Source organism: Phalacrocorax aristotelis, chromosome 2, assembly GCF_949628215.1.
Source record: "Phalacrocorax aristotelis chromosome 2, bGulAri2.1, whole genome shotgun sequence".
Taxonomy (NCBI): Eukaryota; Metazoa; Chordata; class Aves; order Suliformes; family Phalacrocoracidae; genus Phalacrocorax; species Phalacrocorax aristotelis.
The window spans coordinates 15,225,856-15,248,275 of NC_134277.1; the positions used below are offsets into that span (position 1 = coordinate 15,225,856).

Sequence of the window (22,420 nt, forward strand, 5' to 3'; positions counted from 1 at the left end):
TCCTAAAATTTTGAGAAGTTCTCATTCGAAACTGGAAAGATAATGAAACTATTTTAAAAAGTTTTAATTTCAGATAACTAATCACCTCAAAATTATGATAATGAAAACAGCAGATTCACAGTTGTAAAAAAAGATAATTTGCATGATTAGGCATCAATTCTTTCATCAAAATTAAAATCAAAATATATATTTCTCCAGCTTCTTAATGTGACATTTAAACATTGTTCATCTCACTTTCTAATACACTTGGATTTCAAGGTGATGCATCTATTTTGTAAATATTCATCCGTGTTCATAGAATATAATCATAGAATCATTAAGGTTGGAAGAGACCTCTAGGATCATCAAGTCCAACCATCAACCCAATACCACCATCCCTCCTAAACCATGCCATGAAGTGCCATATCTATGCATCTTTTAAATACCTCCAGGGATGGCAACTCTCCCACCTCTCCGGGCAGCCTGTTCCAATGCCTGACCACTTCTTCACTAAAGAAATATTTCCTAATATCCAGTCTAAACCTCCCCCGACGCAGCTTGAAGCCATTTCCTCTCGTCCTATCGCTAGTGACCTGGGAGAAGAAACCAACATCGTCCTCACTACAACCTCCTGTCAGGTAGGTATAGAGAGTGATAAGGTCTCCCCTCAGCCTCCTCTTCTCCAGACTGAACAACCCCAGTTCCCTCAACCTCGCCTCATAAGACTTGTTCTCTAGATCCTTCACTAACTTCACTGCCCTTCTCTGGACATGCTCCAGCACCTTGATGTCCTTCTTGTACTGAGGGGCCCAAAACTGAACACAGTACTCAAGGTGCGGCCTCACCGGTGCCGAGTACAGGGGCACGATCACCTCCCTGCTCCTGCTGGCCACACTATTCCTGATACAAGCCAGGATGCTGTTGGCCTTCTTGGCCACCTGAGCACACGCTGGCTCATGTTCAGCCAACTGTCAACCAACACCCCCAGGTCCTTCTCTACCAGGCATCTCTCCAGCCACTCCTCCCCAAGCCTGTAGCATTGCATGGGGTTGTTGTGACCAAAGTGCGGGATCCAGCACTTGGCCTTGTTGAATCTCATACAATTGGCCTCGGCCTATCAATCCAGCCTGTCCAGGTCCCTCTGCAGAACCTTCCTACCCTGGAGCAGATTCACACTCCTGCCTAACTTGGTGTCATCTGCAGACTTACGGAGGGCGCACTCAATACTCTCCTCCACATCATGGATAAAGGTATTAAACAAGACTGGCCCTAAAACTGAGCCCTGGGGAATCCCGCTCATGACTGGCCACCAACTGGATTTAGCTCCATTCACCACAACTCTCTGGGCTTGGCCATCCAGCCAGTGTTTTACCCAGCAAAGAGTACACTTGTCCAAGCCATGAGCTGCCAAGTTTCTCTAGGAGGATGCTGTGGGAAACAGTGTCAAAGGCTTTGCTAATGGCCAGGTAGACATCCACAGCCTTTCCCTCATCTACTAGGCAGGTCACCCTGTCATAGAAGGAGATCAATTTGTTGAGGCAGGACCTGCCTTTCATGAAGCCATGCTGACTGGGCCTGATCCCTTGGTTGTCCTGCACATGCTTGGTGAGCTCCCTCAAGATGAACCGCTCCATAACATTCCCTAGTACCAAGGTGACGCTGACAGGACTGTAGTTCCCCGGATCCTCCTTCCAGCCCTCCTTGTAGATGGGCATCACATCAGCAAGCCTCCAGTCATGTTGGACCTCCTGTTAACCTGGGCTGCTGTTAAGTGATGGAGAGTAACTTGGCAGCTCCTCTGCCAGCTCCCTCAGTACTCTCGGGTGGATCCCGTCCAGCCCCATAGACTTGTGTGTGTTCAGGTGGTGCAGCAGGTCGTAAACTGCCTCCTCATGGATTATGGAGGATTTATTCTGCGATCCGTCCCTGCCTTTCAGCTCAGGGTGCTGAATACCCTGGGGATAACTGGTCTGACCATAAAAGACTGAGGCAAAGAAGGCATTTAGTACCTCAGCCTTTTCCTCATCCTCAGTTGCAATGTTCCCCTCTGCGTCCAATAGAGGATGGAGATTCTCTTTGATTCTCCTTTTGTTGTTAATATATTTGTAAAAACCTTTTTTGTTATCCCTTACAGCAGTGGCCAGGTTGAGTTTTAGCTGGACTTTTGCTTGCCTAATTTTCTCCCTGCAAGACCTAACAAGGTCCCTGTACTTGTTCTTGTGTTACCTGCCCCCTCTTCCAAAAGCAGTAGATTCTCCTTTTTTTCCTGAGTGTCAGCGGAAGGCCCCTGTTCAGCCAGTCTGGTCATCTGCCCCGCTGGTTCGTCTTGTGGCACTTGGGGACAGCCTGCTCCTGCACCTTTGAAATTCCTTCTTGAAGAAAGCCCAGCCTCCCTGGAGCCCTTTTGCCCTTCAGGACTGCCTCCCAAGGGACTCTCCCAGCCAGTGCCCTGAACAGGCCAAAGTCTGCCCTCTGTAAGTCCATGGTAGTGGTTCTGCTGGCCCCTCTTCTTACTCTGCCAAGAATCAAAAACTCAATCACATCATGGCCACTAGGCCCAAGACAGCCTCCGACCACCACATCTCCCACTAGTCCTTCTCTGTTTGTGAACAGGAGGTCAAGCGAGGCACCTCCCCTGGTAGGTTCACTTACCAGCCATGTGAGGAAGTTATCTTCCACACACTACAGGAACCTCCTAGACTGTTTCTTCTCTGCTGTGTTGTATTTCCAGGAGACATCTGGCAAACTGAAGTCCCCACTAGAACAAGGGCAGCCGACTGTGACACTTGTTCCAGCTGCTTGTAGAACCCTTCATCTACCTCTTCATCCTGGTTGGGTGGTCTATAACAGACCCCCAGCAGGATATCTACTTTGTTGGCCTTCCCCCTCATCCTTACCCCTAAGCAATCAACCTTATCATCAAAGTCGCTAAGCTCTATGCAATCGAAACACTCTCTAATATAGAGGGACACCACACCACCTCTCCTTCCTTGCCTATCCCTTCTGAAGAGCTTATAGACATCCACTGCAGCACTCCAGTCATAACAGTCATCCCACCATGCCTCTGTGATGGCAACTAAGTCATAGCTATCCCGCTGCACGTCTCCCAGCTCCTCCTGTTTGTTGCACATGCTGTGTGCATTGGTGTAGATGCACTTGAGCTGGGCTATTGGTTTCACCCCCAACCCTGGCACACCATCCCCTAGGCTCCTCTCTGGTGGCCTGGCTATGTCCCCTTTCCCCTTCGAACCTAGTTTAAAGCCCTCTAAATATGTTAACTTTCTATATCAAACGTTTAATAAGCAATGGGTAACATATAAACAAACAGAGAGGGAGGGGAAGAGAGGGAGGGACAGAGACACTATATTTGCTTAGAATCTCCACAACAGTCTTTTTGGCTTCTGCACCACTTTGCTGTGTTTTGCACGTATGCCACAGCTCTCAGTATTCTGCAGTGTATAAACAATCAGAAGTCCCAAACCATTCTCCATTATTTTAAGTACATATATATGCATATATGCAAATATGTGGGAATTGCCATTGTTACCAGAAGGGTTATTCAAATTTTAAAAAAAATAAGAACAAGCATATTATAACATAGCTAAGTATATCAGCAAACAGTGACTTTACCCTATGCAAAAGGACTTTTTGCGCATAGCAACAGAGAAAAGAGAAAAGCAGAAAATAGTCAAGTGGACTATAACGGATCACTTGAAAATGAAAGTGTTGGAAGTAAATTGGTAAGATTTCAATTGTAACAAAAAGCCTCTGAAAATACATTCATTTCAAAACCAGAATATTTAACTATTCAGAACAAGGGAAAAAACAGAATAGTCATCTAAAGAGCAGACAGTTCTTCAGTAGTCTATAGGGATTTCTATGCATTAATCGGCATGAAGTAAGGAAGTCCAATTGAATCAGAAAATAGGCAGTGGTCATGAATAAGAGAAAATTTTCTTTTAAACATGAAAATCTCTAATGAACGCAAAAAGATATTTAAATGGCAATACAAATAAAAGTGGAATTACTTACTAATAGTCTAAGAGCTGACTTAATTTTATGAAAATGATGGAAGAGCAGCCTCACAAAGAAAATGCTTATGTATCTTGGATAGCAGATACAGTTGAAAGGATCAACACAAACAGAATTAACAATATGAATACCTGCTTGGAGTTATTTTTCTTTAATTAGAGCAACATTCTTCCACACCCTAATGACAAAGTTAAAACAGAAGAAAGAACTGAGATGTTAAATGCCAAAGGAAAAACTTTCATTTTGTTAAATCTAAAAGCCCTCTGCAGTCTTTCCATCTGCCCAGCTGGAGTTTCAGTGCCTGTCACTGAACAAGTTCCTGTTAAAAAACAATAGCAGGATTAAAGCTGATAGCAGACTGTGTTTATCCACCAATTAAATATAGCCACCTCCGAGCAGAAACACAACATGTGTTTGCTGTATCGTGTCCCTGACACAACTACCGCTGCTGAACACTTCTAATGAATGTCAGATACAGAACGCAACTGAGAGAACACCACTGGGCAGGGGGTACTCTGCTAAAATACCCATTTTGCATACAATATTCTGTGTCAAACTGTACACTTGCACCGGAGGCACTTACCAGCTGGTTTTCTCTAAACTGCAAAACACCCAAGGGTTGTTTATTACCTGTATAAAAAACTTTTACTTTCAGGAATCAAGCAGAAAGGAGCCTCTGAGACACCTGTGAAGTCACAGGCAGTAGCCAGAAGTAGGTAACAGCAAGCAATAACAGAGAGATAACAGAATAATATCACCTTAGGTCTATTTATTTTCATATCCAGACTTTGTAAAGTAGCATCAGACAACATAGAGGTTTTATTGCAATTTCAGAAATGACTGGGGAGGGCTTTAAAGTGATGACAGAAGCTATATTAAAAATGGACAAGATTTCAAACCTCAGAATTTAAAAATTTGAAAATTTGGAATGTAATTGAATTTGAAAATTGAAGATTTTCAAACCCAGAATTTGATCAGATTTGAACCAGAGCTGGGTAAGGGGCAGTTTCAGAAATACTGAAAGCATAACATTTTGTAGGTTTTATCTGTTGGGTTCCTCATTAGACTTCCAATCAAGATATGCAAACAGACATGTACAGAAATTAAATCTTTGCTTTTTTTTTTTTTAACTGGCCCAAAATTGCTGGGGTAAAAGGTGAAAGTAAAAGTATTTTCTTAATCAGTGTTCTGGACAGGCTTTAGATAAAATACATTAGAAGTGTTGTTTAGACCTGTTGACTATTCTAAATTGAATATTCTGAACACTAATCTTTTGTGAAATGAAATCTTTGAAAAGGTTCTTTTATTCATTGGAAATTAAAGGGAACCAAAACAGTAACACCACAAATGCATGAACACTTGACTGCTGTCTCAAATTGCAATATTGCTTCCTCCCTGACTATCTATCTTGTGAATAAGTGGAGTACAGTGTAGGAGGGAATGTTAGAAATTTTTTTCCCCCCCAATATATTGTTTAAGGCACCATCAGATTTGATACGCACATCCACTTCCACCACGTGGCTATTCTTCAACTTTAGCTTAACCTCTGAATTTTACTCACCTTTCAAGTACATAATTTTTGCAATTACTAAAGCTGCCTGTATAATCAAGCGCAGTTTATTCTGGAAGACGCCTTTTCTAGAAGCAACCACTTCCCTTTATCCAGTAGTAATGCACTTCCCGAGGTAAATCCAGTTTTCTTCTCAGTGTGCTAACAAATGCTCTCCAATACACAGAGCAGCAAAAATGAAACTGGTAACAGAAGTTCCAGCTTTCCAGTTTCTTTTCCCCTTCGCACACTTCTGTTTGGCAAGGAAAACCCCGACTATGAAACACAGCTGATGGTTTCACTACATTATCACCAAATGTATAGGCCATGTAATACCCAGATCACCCCGGCATTCTATGCAAAGGAAGTTAAGACCTACAGACACCATAAGACTGACCTATAGCTCCCTCAGAAATTAGGAAGCCAGCACTGACGTAAACTAGTAACTTAGTTTTGGAAAGCCTATGCCATTTCCATAGCTGACTGAGAAAGTTGGCCCCTTGCTCTTCCCTTTAAGGCCAAAAGCAAACATCAATCTGTAAGGCCATACAACTTCACTGCATAAGCAATGGAATCATATTCCACATTGAAAATCTCACCTGATTTTCATGTCCTTATAAAACTTATAGGTATGTGATAACTGTCTTCCATAATTACATTTTTTTGTTAAGAAAAAAGTAAACAAAAAATGATTGGTATTTTTTAACATTCTAGTTGACTCCAAACACTTGTCACATAGTGTTTGTAGACATTCAATGCAGCTTAGATCCAGAAAAATTCAAGTGTCAAATATCTGAGGATGTCTGCTGCTCATGTACCAGCATATTTCTGTAGAACTCTAGCATGCACCCTTCTGTCTGGGAAATACAGGCATGCACTCCAAAACAATCCTACAGACAAGCTTACTTTCCTGTACCAGAAGCAATCCAAATCTAATACAGACATTTATAAACAGGCCATGTAAATTTACTGCATTTTAAGGCTATTATTATCTTTCTTTGAAAAATAAGGTCACATACAAAGACAGTCCTATTTCTCATCTCCGTCTTTTGCATGTTTACAGGTATTCTTTGGTTCTGTAAGGCACTTCATCTAGTATAGCACAGTGCAAATGTTTCTCTGAGCAGCCACTGCTGTCAGAGACATTGGCTTGACCAATTGTGTGATTTCTCAAATTCCCTGCTACATGCTAATGCAACACTTGAAGATAACTAGGTAAGGCACTTTCTGGAAGGAGGTAAAATTTAGTAAAGGCTTATCTTGCATTTGTTTTTTGGCCTTAGAGAGTAATCAAGTGGTTTGCCTTTACAAAAGTCAGTCTTATATAGTGAATATCTTAGCATACTGCATACATAGCAAATACTCATCAGAATATAATGTAGGCAGTAACAGATCCTTAGTCTGAAGGGAGGGAGACGGAAGAGCAGTTGGTCAGCTACCTTTAAAATACACTTTCACAAAGCAAATATTTGAGCCAGGAAGAAAAATCTGTCCTTTGCTAAAACCCACAAGGTGGTTGAAAAGGTGAGAAAGGATTTCTATAGCTCAAGGTTGTAACTACTATCAAAGCAACTATAAATTAAGCTTTAAGTGTAGATACTGCTGAACTTCCCTCAGAAAGAAAACAGCAAGTCAGATGTGTCATCTAATGCTGAATTCATCATCCACAAGAGAGCAAAGCTGCTGATCTTGTCTTACACACGTCCCAGCCAACTACCCTAACAAGCATACTACATGCTGTTCACCCTGAAAGGCACTTCTCAGTATACGTCCTTCACATCCTAACAGAGGAAAACAGTTTTCAGCCAGGAGTGGTGAGAATGAAAAACTCCTCTGTGAGCCATGAACTGAGGACCAAAACTCAGAAGGACACCTAGTTTCTGACTGCAAACAGGAAGATTATTTTTCACCTTTTTTTTTTTGTTAGAGCAAACAATAAAAGTCAAGACGACCTATTGTACAGTGTACAGAGGCATAAAGAAATTAGCACAATAAGCCTTTGGCTGTTATCAGTTCCATTTGATTTACATGTTCCTGGCAGAAACCTACACCCCGATGTCTTCCACATTCACACAGAAGCCCTGTTTTTCTTTATAGAAAAGTTTTAGTTGTGGGTTTTTTATATATACATACATAAATATGTGCACACACATATATATACATACAGAAAAACAAACCCAACCCCACAACTAACACCAAATCTATTCCATAAATCTTACAGCATTGTTTTATTTTCAAGGCGTAGTTTTACTAGAAGAATCAGATTAACTTTTTACTTGGTTTAAACTCTCAGAAAACCTCTCCGTTTCTTTTTTTACAGTTCACAGAACACTGACACAGCCTGAAGGAACTCCCAAAACTTGGTTTTGATTTCACGAGCTGCCTCAATGTATCACCTTGGAAAATTAAGAGATAAATTTTCTTAAATGTAGTTCCACTGAGTGCAGTTAAGCTTATTTACAACAGATTAGTATTTAACCCTAACTGAATTTCAGAGCTGAGAGGAGGGGTTTTAAGCAAGCAGTTCAGGGACACTGAACTACAGTCTATAGTACCAATGAATAAAACAGTATTTCCTTACCCATGCACCATATGTCTTCTAATGTATTTCAAGGGTTTTTAATTCTCTCACAAATATTACTTGTTGACATGGAGATTGCTTTGCTTGAGAGATGCCTACTGTTATTTTTAACGCTAGCTTGCAGCATCAAGACACTGTCTTTAAAAGAATAAAAATCTTTTACAGCAGGGAAATAAAAGAATTTCCATTAAGGGGAAGAGAACATATATTAACTTAAAAATAAATCCTTTTTCCCAGAATCAGGCATAGTATTTGCAAGATTATTGAATATCCAAATCGCCTTCAGCTTTCCTTGTAAATCTCATCAATCCTTTTTGTTTAATTCCATCTTTCTGGTAAACAGAGAGCTGAGGACATTTCTTTACTGCTGTCTGAGCTTGAAAACACAATAACTCACCCATTATTAATATACTAATAAGCACAGGCATGAATTCATAAAGAGTGTTGTTCATCACAACAACCTTCATTTGCAAGTAATGCCTAATTCTCCATTGTTTACTCAGTCAATGTAGCACCATGGAGATGATAATTATCCCTTTTAATCAAAGGAATGAAGCTAATGGAAATAATTAATGATAACTACCAATGCATTAGCTATTTACTTAAGATACATACGCATGTACGTGGGGCTAACTCCTATATATTATCATAGAAAAACTGTGACTTTTTCCTCCCACCTGTTCTAGGCTCCATTAAGAAAATACACTAAACACAAGTTTATTTATGGGGTCAAAAAATGCTATCATGACCCAGTCCTGGATAATAATTTCAGCCTGTTGGGATAAGAAAGCTTACTTGTTGCAAAGCAATAAACCCTGCCACAAAGGGATAAACAGAAGAGAGAGGAGAGAAGGATCCAAGTAAAATATAGCAGGTAAACACAGAAACAGACCCAGACAGCAAAATAGAGGTAACGCCATTTAGCAATGACATAAAACCACTTTCTTGAACCAAGTCTTAGGTTTTCCTCCAAATCATAAGTAAATATTGTCAGACTCCTGCTCGAAAGATGCTGCAGAGATCTTTCCAGAGATCAAACAGGCTCCTGGGTGAAATTATTTTCCAGATTACAGCTAGATATTACCAACTCTCTAGAAGGCATCAAGAATAAAATTTTATCAGCACATACTTTCCCTATTAGTTTCTAACAGATATAGTAAAAAAAGTACCTGAGTTACTTGAGGAAAGAGAACTGTAGCAAGCAGCAGGAAGTTAATAGGACTATTTATCAATCAGACGCAATAACCTCTCTCAACAAGTGTTTTGCTGAACAGACAACTGAATGCTAACCATCTTCCAAGAACAAGCTCCATGTTCTTAATTATTTTAACAAGTGTTATTCTCACACAGGCCCTGTTGAGCAAACTTATCATAGGACTTAACTGCAAGACAAGAACAAGCTTATATGCTTCAATATCATTGCAAATATAAGGGCTTTACAGCTAGCAATAGACTTGAGTATACAGTTTACATGCACTGTTGAGCTGAAGCTTCACAATACTTAATTATATACTGCCGTCATCTTTACATCCCCTTTATTTGATAAGCTGTTAAAGGTAACCTATTTCTGGTACACCTGCATCAAAACTATTTTGATGAAAACCAGAATTAAAATCCCCATGTAAGAACTGACATTGGCTCAAGCAGGTCAGCACATTCTCTTGAGATCTAGGTGCCTCCACTACATTTTGTCACATAAATAAGACAAGTCAAGTCACAGAGCTACAGCAACATTTGGCAGTGTGCTGACTTAACACATGACACTCCCTACAGGTTTGATTAGCGTAGCATGATTAGACTGAAGGAGCTGCTTGTGGAGACGATAGCATGGCCAGTGAGGAGGACACAGGAAGCACTCACAATCACCTCAGCAACTTTCTGCAAAACATTTAAGCGAAGAACTAGACAACAGGGCTGGAGAGCCTTTCTGACCTACAGAGCCACAAACTAAAACCTCCACATGTACAAGAGCCACAGACCGACAAAACCAAGGGAAGGAGTACCACCAGACACGGGCCACAAGCGGGAGATGAAAACTCCCTCTCAGTCCCACCATTCCCAGCAGGACAGAGCTGGGCTGAACTTGCAGCTGGACCCAGCAACCCAACCGGGACAGCGCAGTGGCCCTTCTCACCCTGCTAAACCCCAGGGTGCCACCTGGTTTGCCAGGTAACCCTGGCCAGGACAGGCCACTTACCAGTCCCATCAACCGCCTCTGAGCGCAGCAGTCACACATTCCCACTCCCTCTGTACAAGGAAAAACCTTTTTCAGCAATAGATCCTGCCCTTCAATTAGGCAATGCCAAATTAATCAGATTTGAGTCCCCAAATGGAAACCAAGGAGGTTCCTCATTTACATGAGCAAAGAAATGCAAAAATATGTACTTAGAGAAGATTTACATACAGCTGGACACATTGAAGCACAGGCAGAGTATCAATTACAGAGATGGTAATTACCAAGAAATTTCTTCCACGAATTGCAAATCTTAATACTGCACTAACTAAATTTCTTTCCAGCTTTTTATTTAGAAGAAAGCAGTGTATATGCATTCCACTACTCTTTAAAAAGAAAAAACCTACACAGCCTCAGAATCTATTTAAAGAATTACAACTCAGGCACTATGGTTTATTTGTAATCCCAAACTGTAATCCAGGACATAAATTCATCATTAAGCACACATTTCCAGAAGTCATGAAGAATATTAGAGAGACCAAAAAAACCAACATTCAATGCTACTTGAAAGTCCCAAGATACAGGAATCTTCCCAATATGTGGATAACCATCACACAGAGATGAGACAACAAGGATTGTTTTATTTGCTTGACTGTAAAACATGCAGAAAAGGCAGGAAACTAGGAAAGTGCGGCAAATGTTGAAATGCAAGCATGGTGTAATCTAAAACAGGGTTTTGAAATCAACATTGAAAGTTATGATGCCGTCTGGAGCCATCACTCAGACCCTGCTAGGATGCACTGTACATACTATGTACTTCTCATTGCTCAAAAAGCACAGCAAAATGTAAGGGGTCAAGTAAGAGGTGGTGAGATCAGAGACAGGAGCTTCTTATGTTCTGGGTGGAAAAAGGTTGGGCTGAGAAGCACAGGCAGGAGGCAAGTAAGGCAGACTATGACAGATATATAAAAGGAAAAAAGGGGAGGAGGGGGGAAGGAGAGAAAAAAATCAGACAATCTTGCTAAAGCTACAGGGACAGAGGAGGGCAATGATCAAAAAGATATCTTTCAGCTCAAAGCTAGTTTTAACACTATACTTGCAACATGACAAAAAAGAATAATATTTTACTGTAAAAATGCTATTGTCCAAAACATTTGTTAAATGTAAATTCTTTAATTAAATTTTCGTACCTAAGATCACAAAAACAAACAACAAAATTTCAGGGGCTGAGTCTGCTACCTAACCCTAGCCTGTATTCCCAACAAAGCCTTCACTTCTGGAGCTTCCTGAAGCTCACAAGTATCCCAAGGACAAATTCCTTGCTGGCTGACATCACAGTTATCCAGCATCCCCGTACCAGAAGAGGCCCTCAGCTAACCTCGGCCACCAGGAACAGAAGGAAACGAAGACATGAGCGGCATGCCCAGGACCTCGCAGCACACACCAGTTCCCTCACGCAGTGGCTTGCCCACAGCGAGCAACTATCTTCTCTTAGCATACGACGCTTGGCAGAAATCACAATCTCAAAAAGCACCATACTTCACTCAAATAACCACTGTGTATAAGCCAGTAGTAATACACAATTTTTTCTAGAGTAATAAATACATTGATATCCATGTGAACCTATTTTGAGATAATGCACAAAAAAATCGGCGACGAAAGAACTACTGATGTGCTTCCTTAATATCTCCTCCTTTTCTACCCACATCCATGCCTAACTTCATTGCTGTTGAACTGCAAATTTAAATTCAAAAATTACAGCATGCAGTAAGGAGAAAAAGAAAGGAAAAAAAACCCATATAACCAGATATGTGAAAATATAAAAGCAGTTGTTCAATTTAAATTCAGGTTCTCACGTAGTAACATAAAGCTTCAGTGTTTGGATTGCATAAACCATGATTCAAATACTTCTTATAAAAATAACTGTTTACTACAATATTTTTAAAAAAAAACTGATTTGAGATTGAGAGCTTACTTTCACAAAACATTCATTTCCAGTTAAATTTAACTTGGCAATGTCCATTTCACATAAATATCCATTTTGCCAAGGGGAAACAAGTAACTAGATGTAGATTTTACATCACTGCTTATATATGGAATTCTGAATGATATTTTTTTTTGCTTGCTTTAGCTTTCAAAGGCAGTACCAGTCCACAAAACAACCAGTTAGATCTCTCCTCCTGCATATTATTTTTATCACAGAGTGGATCTCCAGGACTACCTCAGTTATAGGAATCCTTCTCCTACCTAAACATTAAAAAAAGCACGCTTACCCCTCAGTAAAATTACAATTCTGATTTCTTTCTTTTTATACCTGACAGAGGGGAAAACTGTGCCTTGTCAATGCAGCATACTAGACACATCATCCCAAATGAACTATCCTAAAAGGAAGGAGGACATTTAGCTGCAGGAAGCACGGTTTGATAGCTTAAAATACAATTGCATTTCCAAACTCTTCACACCCTTTCCACCTCCACTGACTGACTGACTAAAACGCGCATGGTCTCCTGCCAGGTAAGAACAGTCACAACAAAAATTGTCAAGAACAAAGTGCTGCTGAGTGCTATGGGCTCACAGGGATCTTCAGGTGGGACTGACACATAGCTTATAGTAGAGACACATGCAAAAAGTCTAGTCGTGAAGCTAAATTTTATCTTGATGTTTATTTTAACATCTGAACTTCAAATATATTACCTATGACCACGTAGCAAGAAATACCAAAACACTAGTCAGAAGAAAGCTCCTGTATCTGCATTTCAGAACCCCTTTTCAGGAAATGTTCATTTCAAATCCAAATAAATCTACCATTGATTACTACTTAATATTCAAAACACTAGAATTTCAAACCATATATCTGAACAACTACATTAAGAAGTTAATTACCTTCCCTATTTCAATAGTGGCAATGGAGAGAATTTCAAATTAAAGTAAGATCATTCCCAACAGACTTCACTGAGTTTGGGGATACGATAAATTTTAGATCCCACCTATAGCTGTAGTTGAAACTACGTTAGCAACTTGAAACAAAATTCTTTGGGGTTTTTCTAAATACAGACACAATAGAATAATGTACCGAATGGTTAGGCAAAACATTCTGACTTACCATTATGAATTTTGTCTTTGTGGATTTCAGTTATATAGTTTCATAAACTTACTTAATAAAACCAAAATGAGTCCTTTGAAGTCTTCCAAAATGAAAAGAAAACAAACAGGTATCAGAACACATTATTAAGATCCTGATTCATAACAGCTGTGATACTACCTCCCAACACAGAGAAGACGGCAATCCTATAACAAGCAAACCAACTGTCTAGAAATACAAATTTCTATTAGAATTATCCACATGTTCTCAATCATAACTTTTTTCTCCTAACCTGTATTTCACACTGGTTATTTTAACCAAATTCTTTGAGGAGGAGGAATGGGGGAGGGGACACGCACCAAATTAGTACAGACCACAGCTTACTGCATGAAAGCTGTATATATGATGGTATGACATACAGACAACTTTTTTTCAAGCTAGAAAAACAGATGAGATCTAAAACTCTGAACATCGGCCTAGGAATCCAGAGCTCTAATTAATTTCAAATGCTGAAAGAACTTCAAGGTCTTTATATCATTTTACAAAATAACACAGCTCACAAAGTAGTTCAGAGATGTAATTACTGCTTGTAAAGCTCTGAAAGTTTCTTTTAGCCAAAGGAGGGAAGCATGTCCTGCCTTGTTCAGGACCAGTTACAATTCCCAAACTTTGGATCTCCAACTAATGCAAACGCTTTCCTTAACAAAGTCAGAAAAGAAAATAAAGAAACCACAGTATGTTTACGTGTAAAATAGAACTTTTGATAAATACTAAAAGAAAAACCCCTACAAGCCCAGAAGCATATCTACTGCCAGTCACTTCACATACACAACCTCACAATTCCTAAATTAACCCCTCCTTAGAGAGCTCACATAGAAGTGGGAAAGTGTATTTCAAAATATCTTTGCTGATCAAGCACAGCTTCTTTCTCGTGCAGTATTGCATTCAATATCTGAAATCAACGCATTCTTTCCAGGAACAAAGATGGTAATAAGTTTCTTTATCAGTTGGAAGCGTTCAATACATCGTCAGTTAACACAAATCACAACAGAGCAACAAAAAGGTACCACTTCCCAGAACAGTAATGGGCAGGGATAAAATGCCCACCAGAAACAATTCTAAGCATGCCAATAATCTGCTAATTTTGCTCCAAATCTAGAAAAGGATCCCTGTACCACCAGTCTCGCATCTTCATTTAGTAACAGTGCAACCTTATCATGACATTTCGGGAAGCCTGGCTTTATGAAAACCTGCAGCAGTTCACACTTCCTCTGCCTCTTCTGTAATAGTTTTGTCTCCTTACAATCCAACTTTCAGATTCAGGAATAACTCATCAATTCCCACTCTTAATGAAATACCAATACAACAAAGAAAAGAAGCTTTTAAAAATTTCAACACAGTCTCATATTGTTTTCAATACTGTTGAAGGTAAATCTTTTCACTTCTCATCTGATATCTTCTGGATCTCAGCCACAGGTGTATAAGAATAATTTTGCAGACAAAGAAACAAGTGAGCAAAAAGCCTAACACACCATTTTTTTAACTAAAGCTGGGTTTGCTTCTTTTAAAGAAAGTGATGAATGAGTGGTTGAAGGCTGACTCCTTGCAAAGAGGGGATATCACAGAGATACCAGTGCAGATGCTCTTCCCCTCTAAGAACCGCAGTGGAGAAGAGTGTGGGAAATGTTCCGCAAGGTGGATGACAATTCACTTTTAATTCTAGGATTAGCTCTACTCCATAAACTTGTTTTAGCATCCAAATATGACAGTTTCCTGCAACATATTTACATCAACAACAACAGTAATAAAGTGTCACTCGCAGTGACAGAAACATTGCTTTTATCAATGCATTTTGTTCAAATGATCATAAGCTACAGACAAGAGCACAACTTTTGCAGTGCAAACTGCTTCTATGATGGCACAGCAAAGGTATTTCAGTAAAATTGTTACATTAGCCTGACTTAACAGAAACAGAATTATTTTGCAAAGAAATAAAGAAAAGTAAATAACACCAGTTTATACAAAATGCATATTCTTGCTGATCTGAGAAACTTGTCTTAGCTGAACAATAGCTGGGCTAATAAATCCTTTAGAGTTTGCAGGCCCAAAATGTTACAAGCATGATGAGAAAGAAAACAACAAAAACAAAGGGAAAAAGAAAGAATTTCATGCAAATTCTCCAACCAGCTTTCACTAGTAATTTCTCATTAGTGCCATAATCGCAACTCCTTAGCCAGTTTCTATACTAGCTAAGAACGAGTCTTCAGGACAATGCTGCTGCTGCTGCTAAGCTCTTTCTCCAGTTCAGGCTAATGAATGCTCTAAATTTAAGCTAGCCCTCCCACAAAAAAACTCCAGAGCTGCTGGTGCTCAAACTAAACTGGCTGAGGGGGATGGGCTACAATGACAATGGGGTCTACACAATCAGCAGTTGAAGTAGTTTAGGTTGAGCTCAATAAAACCATCTCGGTATTTTGGTCAACTTCTGCAAAAAGTTTCAGCTTGGAAAACATGAAAACCCAACAGTTCGTTTCAGCAATTCCGAAATTTTAGATTTAAAAAAGTTTGTTACCATACTAGGTCTTCACATACATTTCAGAGATGTATGGCACATATACTAAATATTCTGCAGGATGAGGTGAAAAAGACCACTCTATATTTCAACTAACAGATTTTAACAGCTCTACTTATCCAAGTTCAAAGGAAAAGTACGGCAGCTGAAGTAATTCAGATTCATTTCTACACAGAAAGCTCAGAGGAAGACTATACATTATGTTTTCAGTTTGTAAAGTGTATTTCATATTCTTGCAAGGATATTATCCAAGGAAGATATTGAGACTCTGCCTGATCAGCAGCTGGCTGGCAGGACGAGGACAGCTGTCAGGCAGAGCTAGGCACTGCTCTCTTACTCCCCTTCCAACCTCAGGCTGTGTTGCAGAGAGCAGCTAGAAAAAGGCATTCACAGTGTCGGTAAGTTGCTGTCTGTGGGCAGCAAACAGCATCTCCCGTGTTTCAGAAAACGGTGTCCCAACATGTGGGTGCAAAACTTGAGGACTGCATTTTGTACCTTCTGACCTTCAGCAAGGCCTGAAGATGCAGCAAACATACCCGGAGAGCCTGAAAAACCTTCAGTAAGCACATGACATTAGGTAAAACAGCTACAACCATACAGCGGAGAGGTCTTCTTTCCTTTTAAATACATTATTCTTATTACATGTAAAATCTAAGGCAAAAAACTACACCAAAATACAGCAGTCCTTCCATTTTCAGAGACTTGCAAGTTTAAGTTTTGTCATTCTGCTTCAAGTACCAATTTACTCAGCCAAGACTATCGATCTTGTATAACTCACTTTCAAAGAAAATCTTAATCAGATGGCAGTGCACTAAGAAAATTGGTTAGAAATAAGTTTAAACACGATTAGTCTTAGCATGCGTGCATCTGAAAGCTTCTACAGCTAAATATGAAAATACTGACTTCACAAAAGGTGTAAATTTACTGACTGTGAACAATGTGGAAGTGAGGTTTAGGAAGACACTGTACAATGTGATGGTGCCTCTTTGAGGAGCAAGGCACAGCACAGAACAAACAAAGCTAACAGCGGAAGAGAAAAAGAAAGCTGCGAGGTATGCATCTCTAGCAGCATGCGGTACAGGACTAAGTTCAGCAATGTAGGCCACAGCAGGCTCTATTTTTAAATTTTTGATGCACAGGATAGCAGTTGTACCTTGATACATGACCTCTGACAAATGCTTAGGTAGGTAATGCAAACAACAGCACTGAAAAGCATATAGATCACCTCTCTGCAGGAATTCTGGCTAAGGGAACAAGAAAATTTTTGAAAGAGACTTTTTTGTAAAACAAATTTTTTAAATTTTTTTTTTTTACAATCCAGGTGCTAGCCAGAATGTCTGTGTACAACATATTAGATCTTTAATTTGCTTCTGAAGTGCTTGCATCTTGACTTCTGTGAATGTAGGTCAGTTCCTTCACAACGTGCAACCCATCATGCCCTGGCTCTTGAAAACACCAGTATTGCATTTCAGTAAAATTTCATTAGGTATATGGAGTAGACATTTTAAAACTTTCCTGTATTTTGCTAAAATCTCATAATTGTTATAAAACCCAGTAGACAGTGATACACAAATACTAACTAATCTCATTTCAGAGACTCCCACATGCCAGTTTCAAGAAGGCAGAGAAAAAAAATATGTAAATGAATAAATAAATGGCTTTTTAAAAAACAGTCTGTTCTTAGAAGCCTCTGCATTATGCAGCAAAAAAATAACATGACTGGCCCATCATGAAAAGGGTTGCAGAGGTTTATCAGTGATGCACAGTTGCACAGGATGACATTATCTGAGCTAGCAATGAAAAATAACCTAGTGACATTAGCAGGAGTTGGGGGGGGGATATCAGATTTGGGGGGGTCTGAGGAGAGGAAGAGAGAAGGATGGACGAGACGGGAGGGGCTAATCACTGAGAAATGTTTTTCCTTCAAATAGCCTAGGAATTCTCCATTTAGTCTTTATTTCAAGAACAGCCTTTTGGCCAGTTTCATTATAGGGTATCAGCTTTGCTTCACACCATCGTATCTGTGGTAAGACATCCCCTTTGCCCCTCCCTCCAGCTCCATACTTGGAAAGCTTACTACAGAAATCACACTTCAGAGAAATCACATTTGAGCACATCAGCACACGCTGCTTTTTGACAAGTTAAATCAACAGTGGGTCGGACTGCGTGACCTGCTCATTTAAGGATTAAGTGGAGTCTAGACTAAGGTGAGTCCAGCCAGCCAGGATTTAAACAGTGCATACACCAAGATGCTTACATGGCTTGCACAGACAAAAGTTTATATGCAAATGAGATACAGAATCTGATACATTAAGGTTTCTACTACTTTCACTTACTGTTGTCATTAACACTGCTGTTAAAAAATGTCTTCATGTCAAACAGATAGACCTAGGAATCTGCAAGTCTTGAATCCACTGCCATAATTCTCTTAAGAGTAAATTTTTAAATGTGAAGCACTGAAAAATGTTGAACCTCCCCCTGAGCAATAAATCATCAAAACTAGACGGTAACCTCTGTACATGACAATTAAAAAAAAAAACCAGAGTAAAAATCTGTTAGGTGTTCTTCATTATCATGAGCCTGTATAAACAAAAAAAAAAACACACCAGGCAAAAACCATTCTCCTGGCTGCACTATATTCAGAGAGGTAATTTAGCACACGTATGGATTTTTATAGAAGTCTGTTACCTTCTCAGAAATTTTGAGGGGAAAGAAGAAAGAGAAATTCACCATTGTGATGCTCCAGAATAAGTCATTTGATTAATTCCTCCTAAACAAGTCTCTTTCAAAATTACCTTCTCTTCCAAATACCACTTCATAAACAGTTATGAAATATTACAGAAATTGGGATTTTCTGACAAGGTACCAGTGACATAGAGGTAAGATCTTGCTAGAACACCTATTCCTACTGAGGTGGAATTCCTCCAACTGTTCTTTGAAAAACTACTAATGGATTGGGTATTGTACTTAAATTGCAGGAGACAATTCAAAGCCATGATCTTAATGCAGATTTGACTAATATTTCCCTATGAAGTATATAAGACTAGCAAACTTCAAACAGTTCCACTAATACTAAAACTTCCAGTTAAATCACTCTTAAAGGTTTGACATCCCTCCGTCTTTTTCTTTCTCCCTCTCACACTGCCAGAAATGGGGCCTGCAACAGTGAAAAACACTCATTCTCTTAAAAGTTGATTTAAAGGTTCTAAAAGTTCTTGTTTTATTCAAGCAGCTTTACCAACTCCAAAAAAATGCTTCATGAACTGCTATGAATATGAGCATGAAGGCAGCTTCCACATATTAACTCAGACACTGCAGATTTGTCACAGTCCCCAAAAGTACCACTCACAAGGTGAATGCTTGCTAGGGACATGAATTTGCACTTCTAGAACCTGACTGTCACTGCCACGTACTGAGCCGGGTGGAAGGGCTCTCACTTGATGAGCTCAAGAAACATAAATTGCAGGCGTCAAAAAAGTTTCCTTTCAATGTGTCAGTCTTTGCATCACTTACTTAAAAGAAAAAAAAAAGGTATATTTGGCAACACTACCAATTTGAGAAACTGTTGGAAATACTTTATGATTTGCAGGAATACTGAGCAATCAACACCCAGCACTTTCTCTTCGTGACAGATAACCAGACTGTTGTTCTTCCATTGTAACTAACATGGTTGTAAAAGGATCAAAATATCATTATAATTCTCTATCGTGAAGGTTTTTCCCACCCCAGCATCTCATCTAAAAACATCTGTATAGCTAGTCTAATAGGAAATAAAATTTCAGAAACACAGTATCATCTTATCACATTTAGTAATCGGTCTGTTATCTTTGACCGAAAGACCTTCAGTGAATATGACTCCAGGGTAACAGACCTGCAACAAAGGACACTTCAAAAAGCTGGTTTACCCAAAGCACCTCCAGTTGTTTTGTGTGTACGGATATTTATTGTCCATCAGTCTCCTCAGTGAACACTTCTTTCTCAGACTCTATCCACAAAAAGGGGCAAGACTAGAGTAAGGAACAAAAAGGAAAGCCAGAATTGTTTGCTCTTTTTCAGAATTAAAGACAGCTTCCCCATTTGAAAATGTGACACGGCACCGACAACAGTCCCAGATCAAAACCAACAAAATTGGAAAATAAATAATATAAAAGGTATTTTCTGTGTTCTAACAGCAGGTTACAGCTCCAGGCTTGAAACATGCCGCAGTTTAAACAAGAAGAGAGAACGCACACGTGCCTTGATCCAACAAATGATACAACCAACCAGTAGTTTGTTTTGCATTGGTTTTTTTTTTTCAGATAACTGCTAACAGGCAGCAAGCTATCTGCATTACATGCATATTTTAACAAGCGCACATGCACTTACTGTTTCCACCTATGTCCTTCTTCCCATAAAAAAAAAAAAAAAACCACATCAAGAACAAGGCACAAAACCCGCACATCTCTGACCAAAAACTTTACTGCAGACTGTGTTGGTATAGATGGAGAAATCCGTACCATCAGAGCGCGCTGAATGCTGCTTTGCTGGGCAACACTGCTGTTGGAAGAATTAATCATTCATAGCACAATCGGTGCTTTCATCTCCCTGGCCTTCTCAGACCAGACCATTATGTATTTTTTTCCACCTACTGCTCCTGTTACACTCCAATTTATCAGCTGCATGTAGCAAAGACATCTGAAAAACATTCACATTTCCAGAACATATCTCATTAAAAGAAATAATTGTAACCAGAGAGGGAACCTATCTGCCTCTGTGGGCTTCGAAAGTTCGCCAGAGTCAAAAACTGACTTAACATAAAACTCTGTAATATAAATCACAATTGAATAAGCTATATAAAAAAAAAAAAAAAAAAAGAAAGCGGAGAGTGAATTGAAGTGCACCGAAGTCCCTCTTTCTGGCTTTCTAGCAGAGGCGGTTCACATAAACTAATCCACGAGATAGCTGACCTTTTACCAAGTAAAGTTTTAGGACTAAATACTTCAGCTAATCAAAAACTAAATTACATGTATACATTAAACCGCATCTTTAAAATTAAGCTGTGTTCTAGTCTGCCAGCACAGCAGCACATTCGTCATTACTAAACCAACGGGAATACGGCTTTTTTGGGTACCGCTGCAGAGCAGGAGGGAGGTGCCGGTGTTCCTCACAGCAGTGCCTCATCACGGCGGCAGCGGGAAGGGAAAGTCACGGCGAGGGAAGGTTGTCACGGGAAACGTTTCTCCCGCGTTTATTGCTGGCTGGGCTTGTCCTTTAATCCCTGCACGCGCCGGGCGGCAGCTCGGCCCCGCACCGCACCCCGACCCCGGGATTTGCGTTGCAGTCACCGGGCCTCCCCCGCACGGACGGGTGTGACCGCGCCATCACGCGCCACGCCGAAGGGAGAGGGGTCCTGGCAGCGCGGCCCCGGGACCGAGCAGCTGCGCCGTGCTCGGGGATGCGGCGGGGGCGGTGCGATGCCGCCGGGCCTCGCCGGAGGGGTCCCGCACGCCTCTCCCGGGGAAGGGAGCAGCCCCGGAGGCTATATCCCGCGCAGATACACCGCGGCACCCCCGTGAGCCCCGCGGGGACCACGGCCGGGCGGCGGCGGCGGGGCAGGGTGTCAGGGCGGCGGGACCGGGATGCCCGGCCCCACCCCGCCGCACCGGCGGGGGGAGCCGCCCGGGGCAGCGCCGCGCCGCCGCGGGGAGGGAGGGGAAGGGGAAGGGGAAGGGAAGCGGGGGCTCCCCAGGCCGCCCGCCCGCCCTCACCGTCGATGTTCTCCCGGTCGCTGATGTGCTGCAGGTTGCAGCCCGTGTCCTCCCGGCTCAGCTCGGCCTCGGGGCGGTAGGACTCCAGCCGTGAGTGGGCATTCCTGCGCAGCTTGGGGCTGGAGGAGACGCAGCAGGAGGTGGTGTTCCCCATCTTCTCCGCCCGGCCCCGGCCCGGCCCCGGCGCGGCTCGGGAGGAGGCGAGGGGCGGCCGGTCAGCAGGGGCGGCGGGAAGCCATGGGCAGCGGCGCAGACGAGGGGGAGCGGCGGGGGAGGCGGCGGCGGCGGTGGCTGCGGCGCCCTGCGGCTGCTCTGGCCGGCGGATCCCCCCGGCGGTTCATCCGCGGGGGCGGCCCCGCAGCGCGGCCCGCCGGCGTGGGCTGCGGCAGCTAAGCCCTCCTCCGCGGGCAGGCAGCGCCGGGCCCGCCGAGGCACAGCCCCATCGCCGGCGGCGGGGCCGCCGCGCTCCTCCCCCGCCCCGCGCAGCCGCCGGGCCCGCTCCGCGCACGCACCCAGGCGGCAGCACCACCGGCAGCAGCAGCAGCCGCAGCCGCCCCGGGCGGCCCCCGCTAACCGGTTCCGGTTCAAGCGGGCGGTAACGCCTCCCGCCGGGCGGGCTGCGAGAGCCGCCGCCGCAGCCGTGCCCGCTCCCGGGGGACGGCGGCGCCCCGCACGGGCCGCTGGCGGGGGGGGGGAGGGGGGCCG

At 41.9% G+C, this 22,420-nt stretch overlaps 1 protein-coding gene across 2 annotated transcripts in view; it reads right to left on the reverse strand.

Annotated features, from left to right (window-relative positions):
• The window catches only part of CCNY (cyclin Y), a 130,897-nt gene extending 108,702 nt beyond the window's left edge, over nt 1-22,195 (reverse strand). Inside the window, exon 1 of one of the 2 annotated variants that reach the window (XM_075082426.1) lies at nt 21,716-22,195. In XM_075082426.1, coding sequence (XP_074938527.1) covers nt 21,716-21,869 — 154 coding nt within the window. In that variant the 5' untranslated portion in view covers nt 21,870-22,195. The remainder of the gene's footprint in view (nt 1-21,715) is intronic. The other variant, XM_075082427.1, reaches the window with a different exon arrangement.
• Nucleotides 22,196-22,420: the final 225 nt, after the last annotated feature.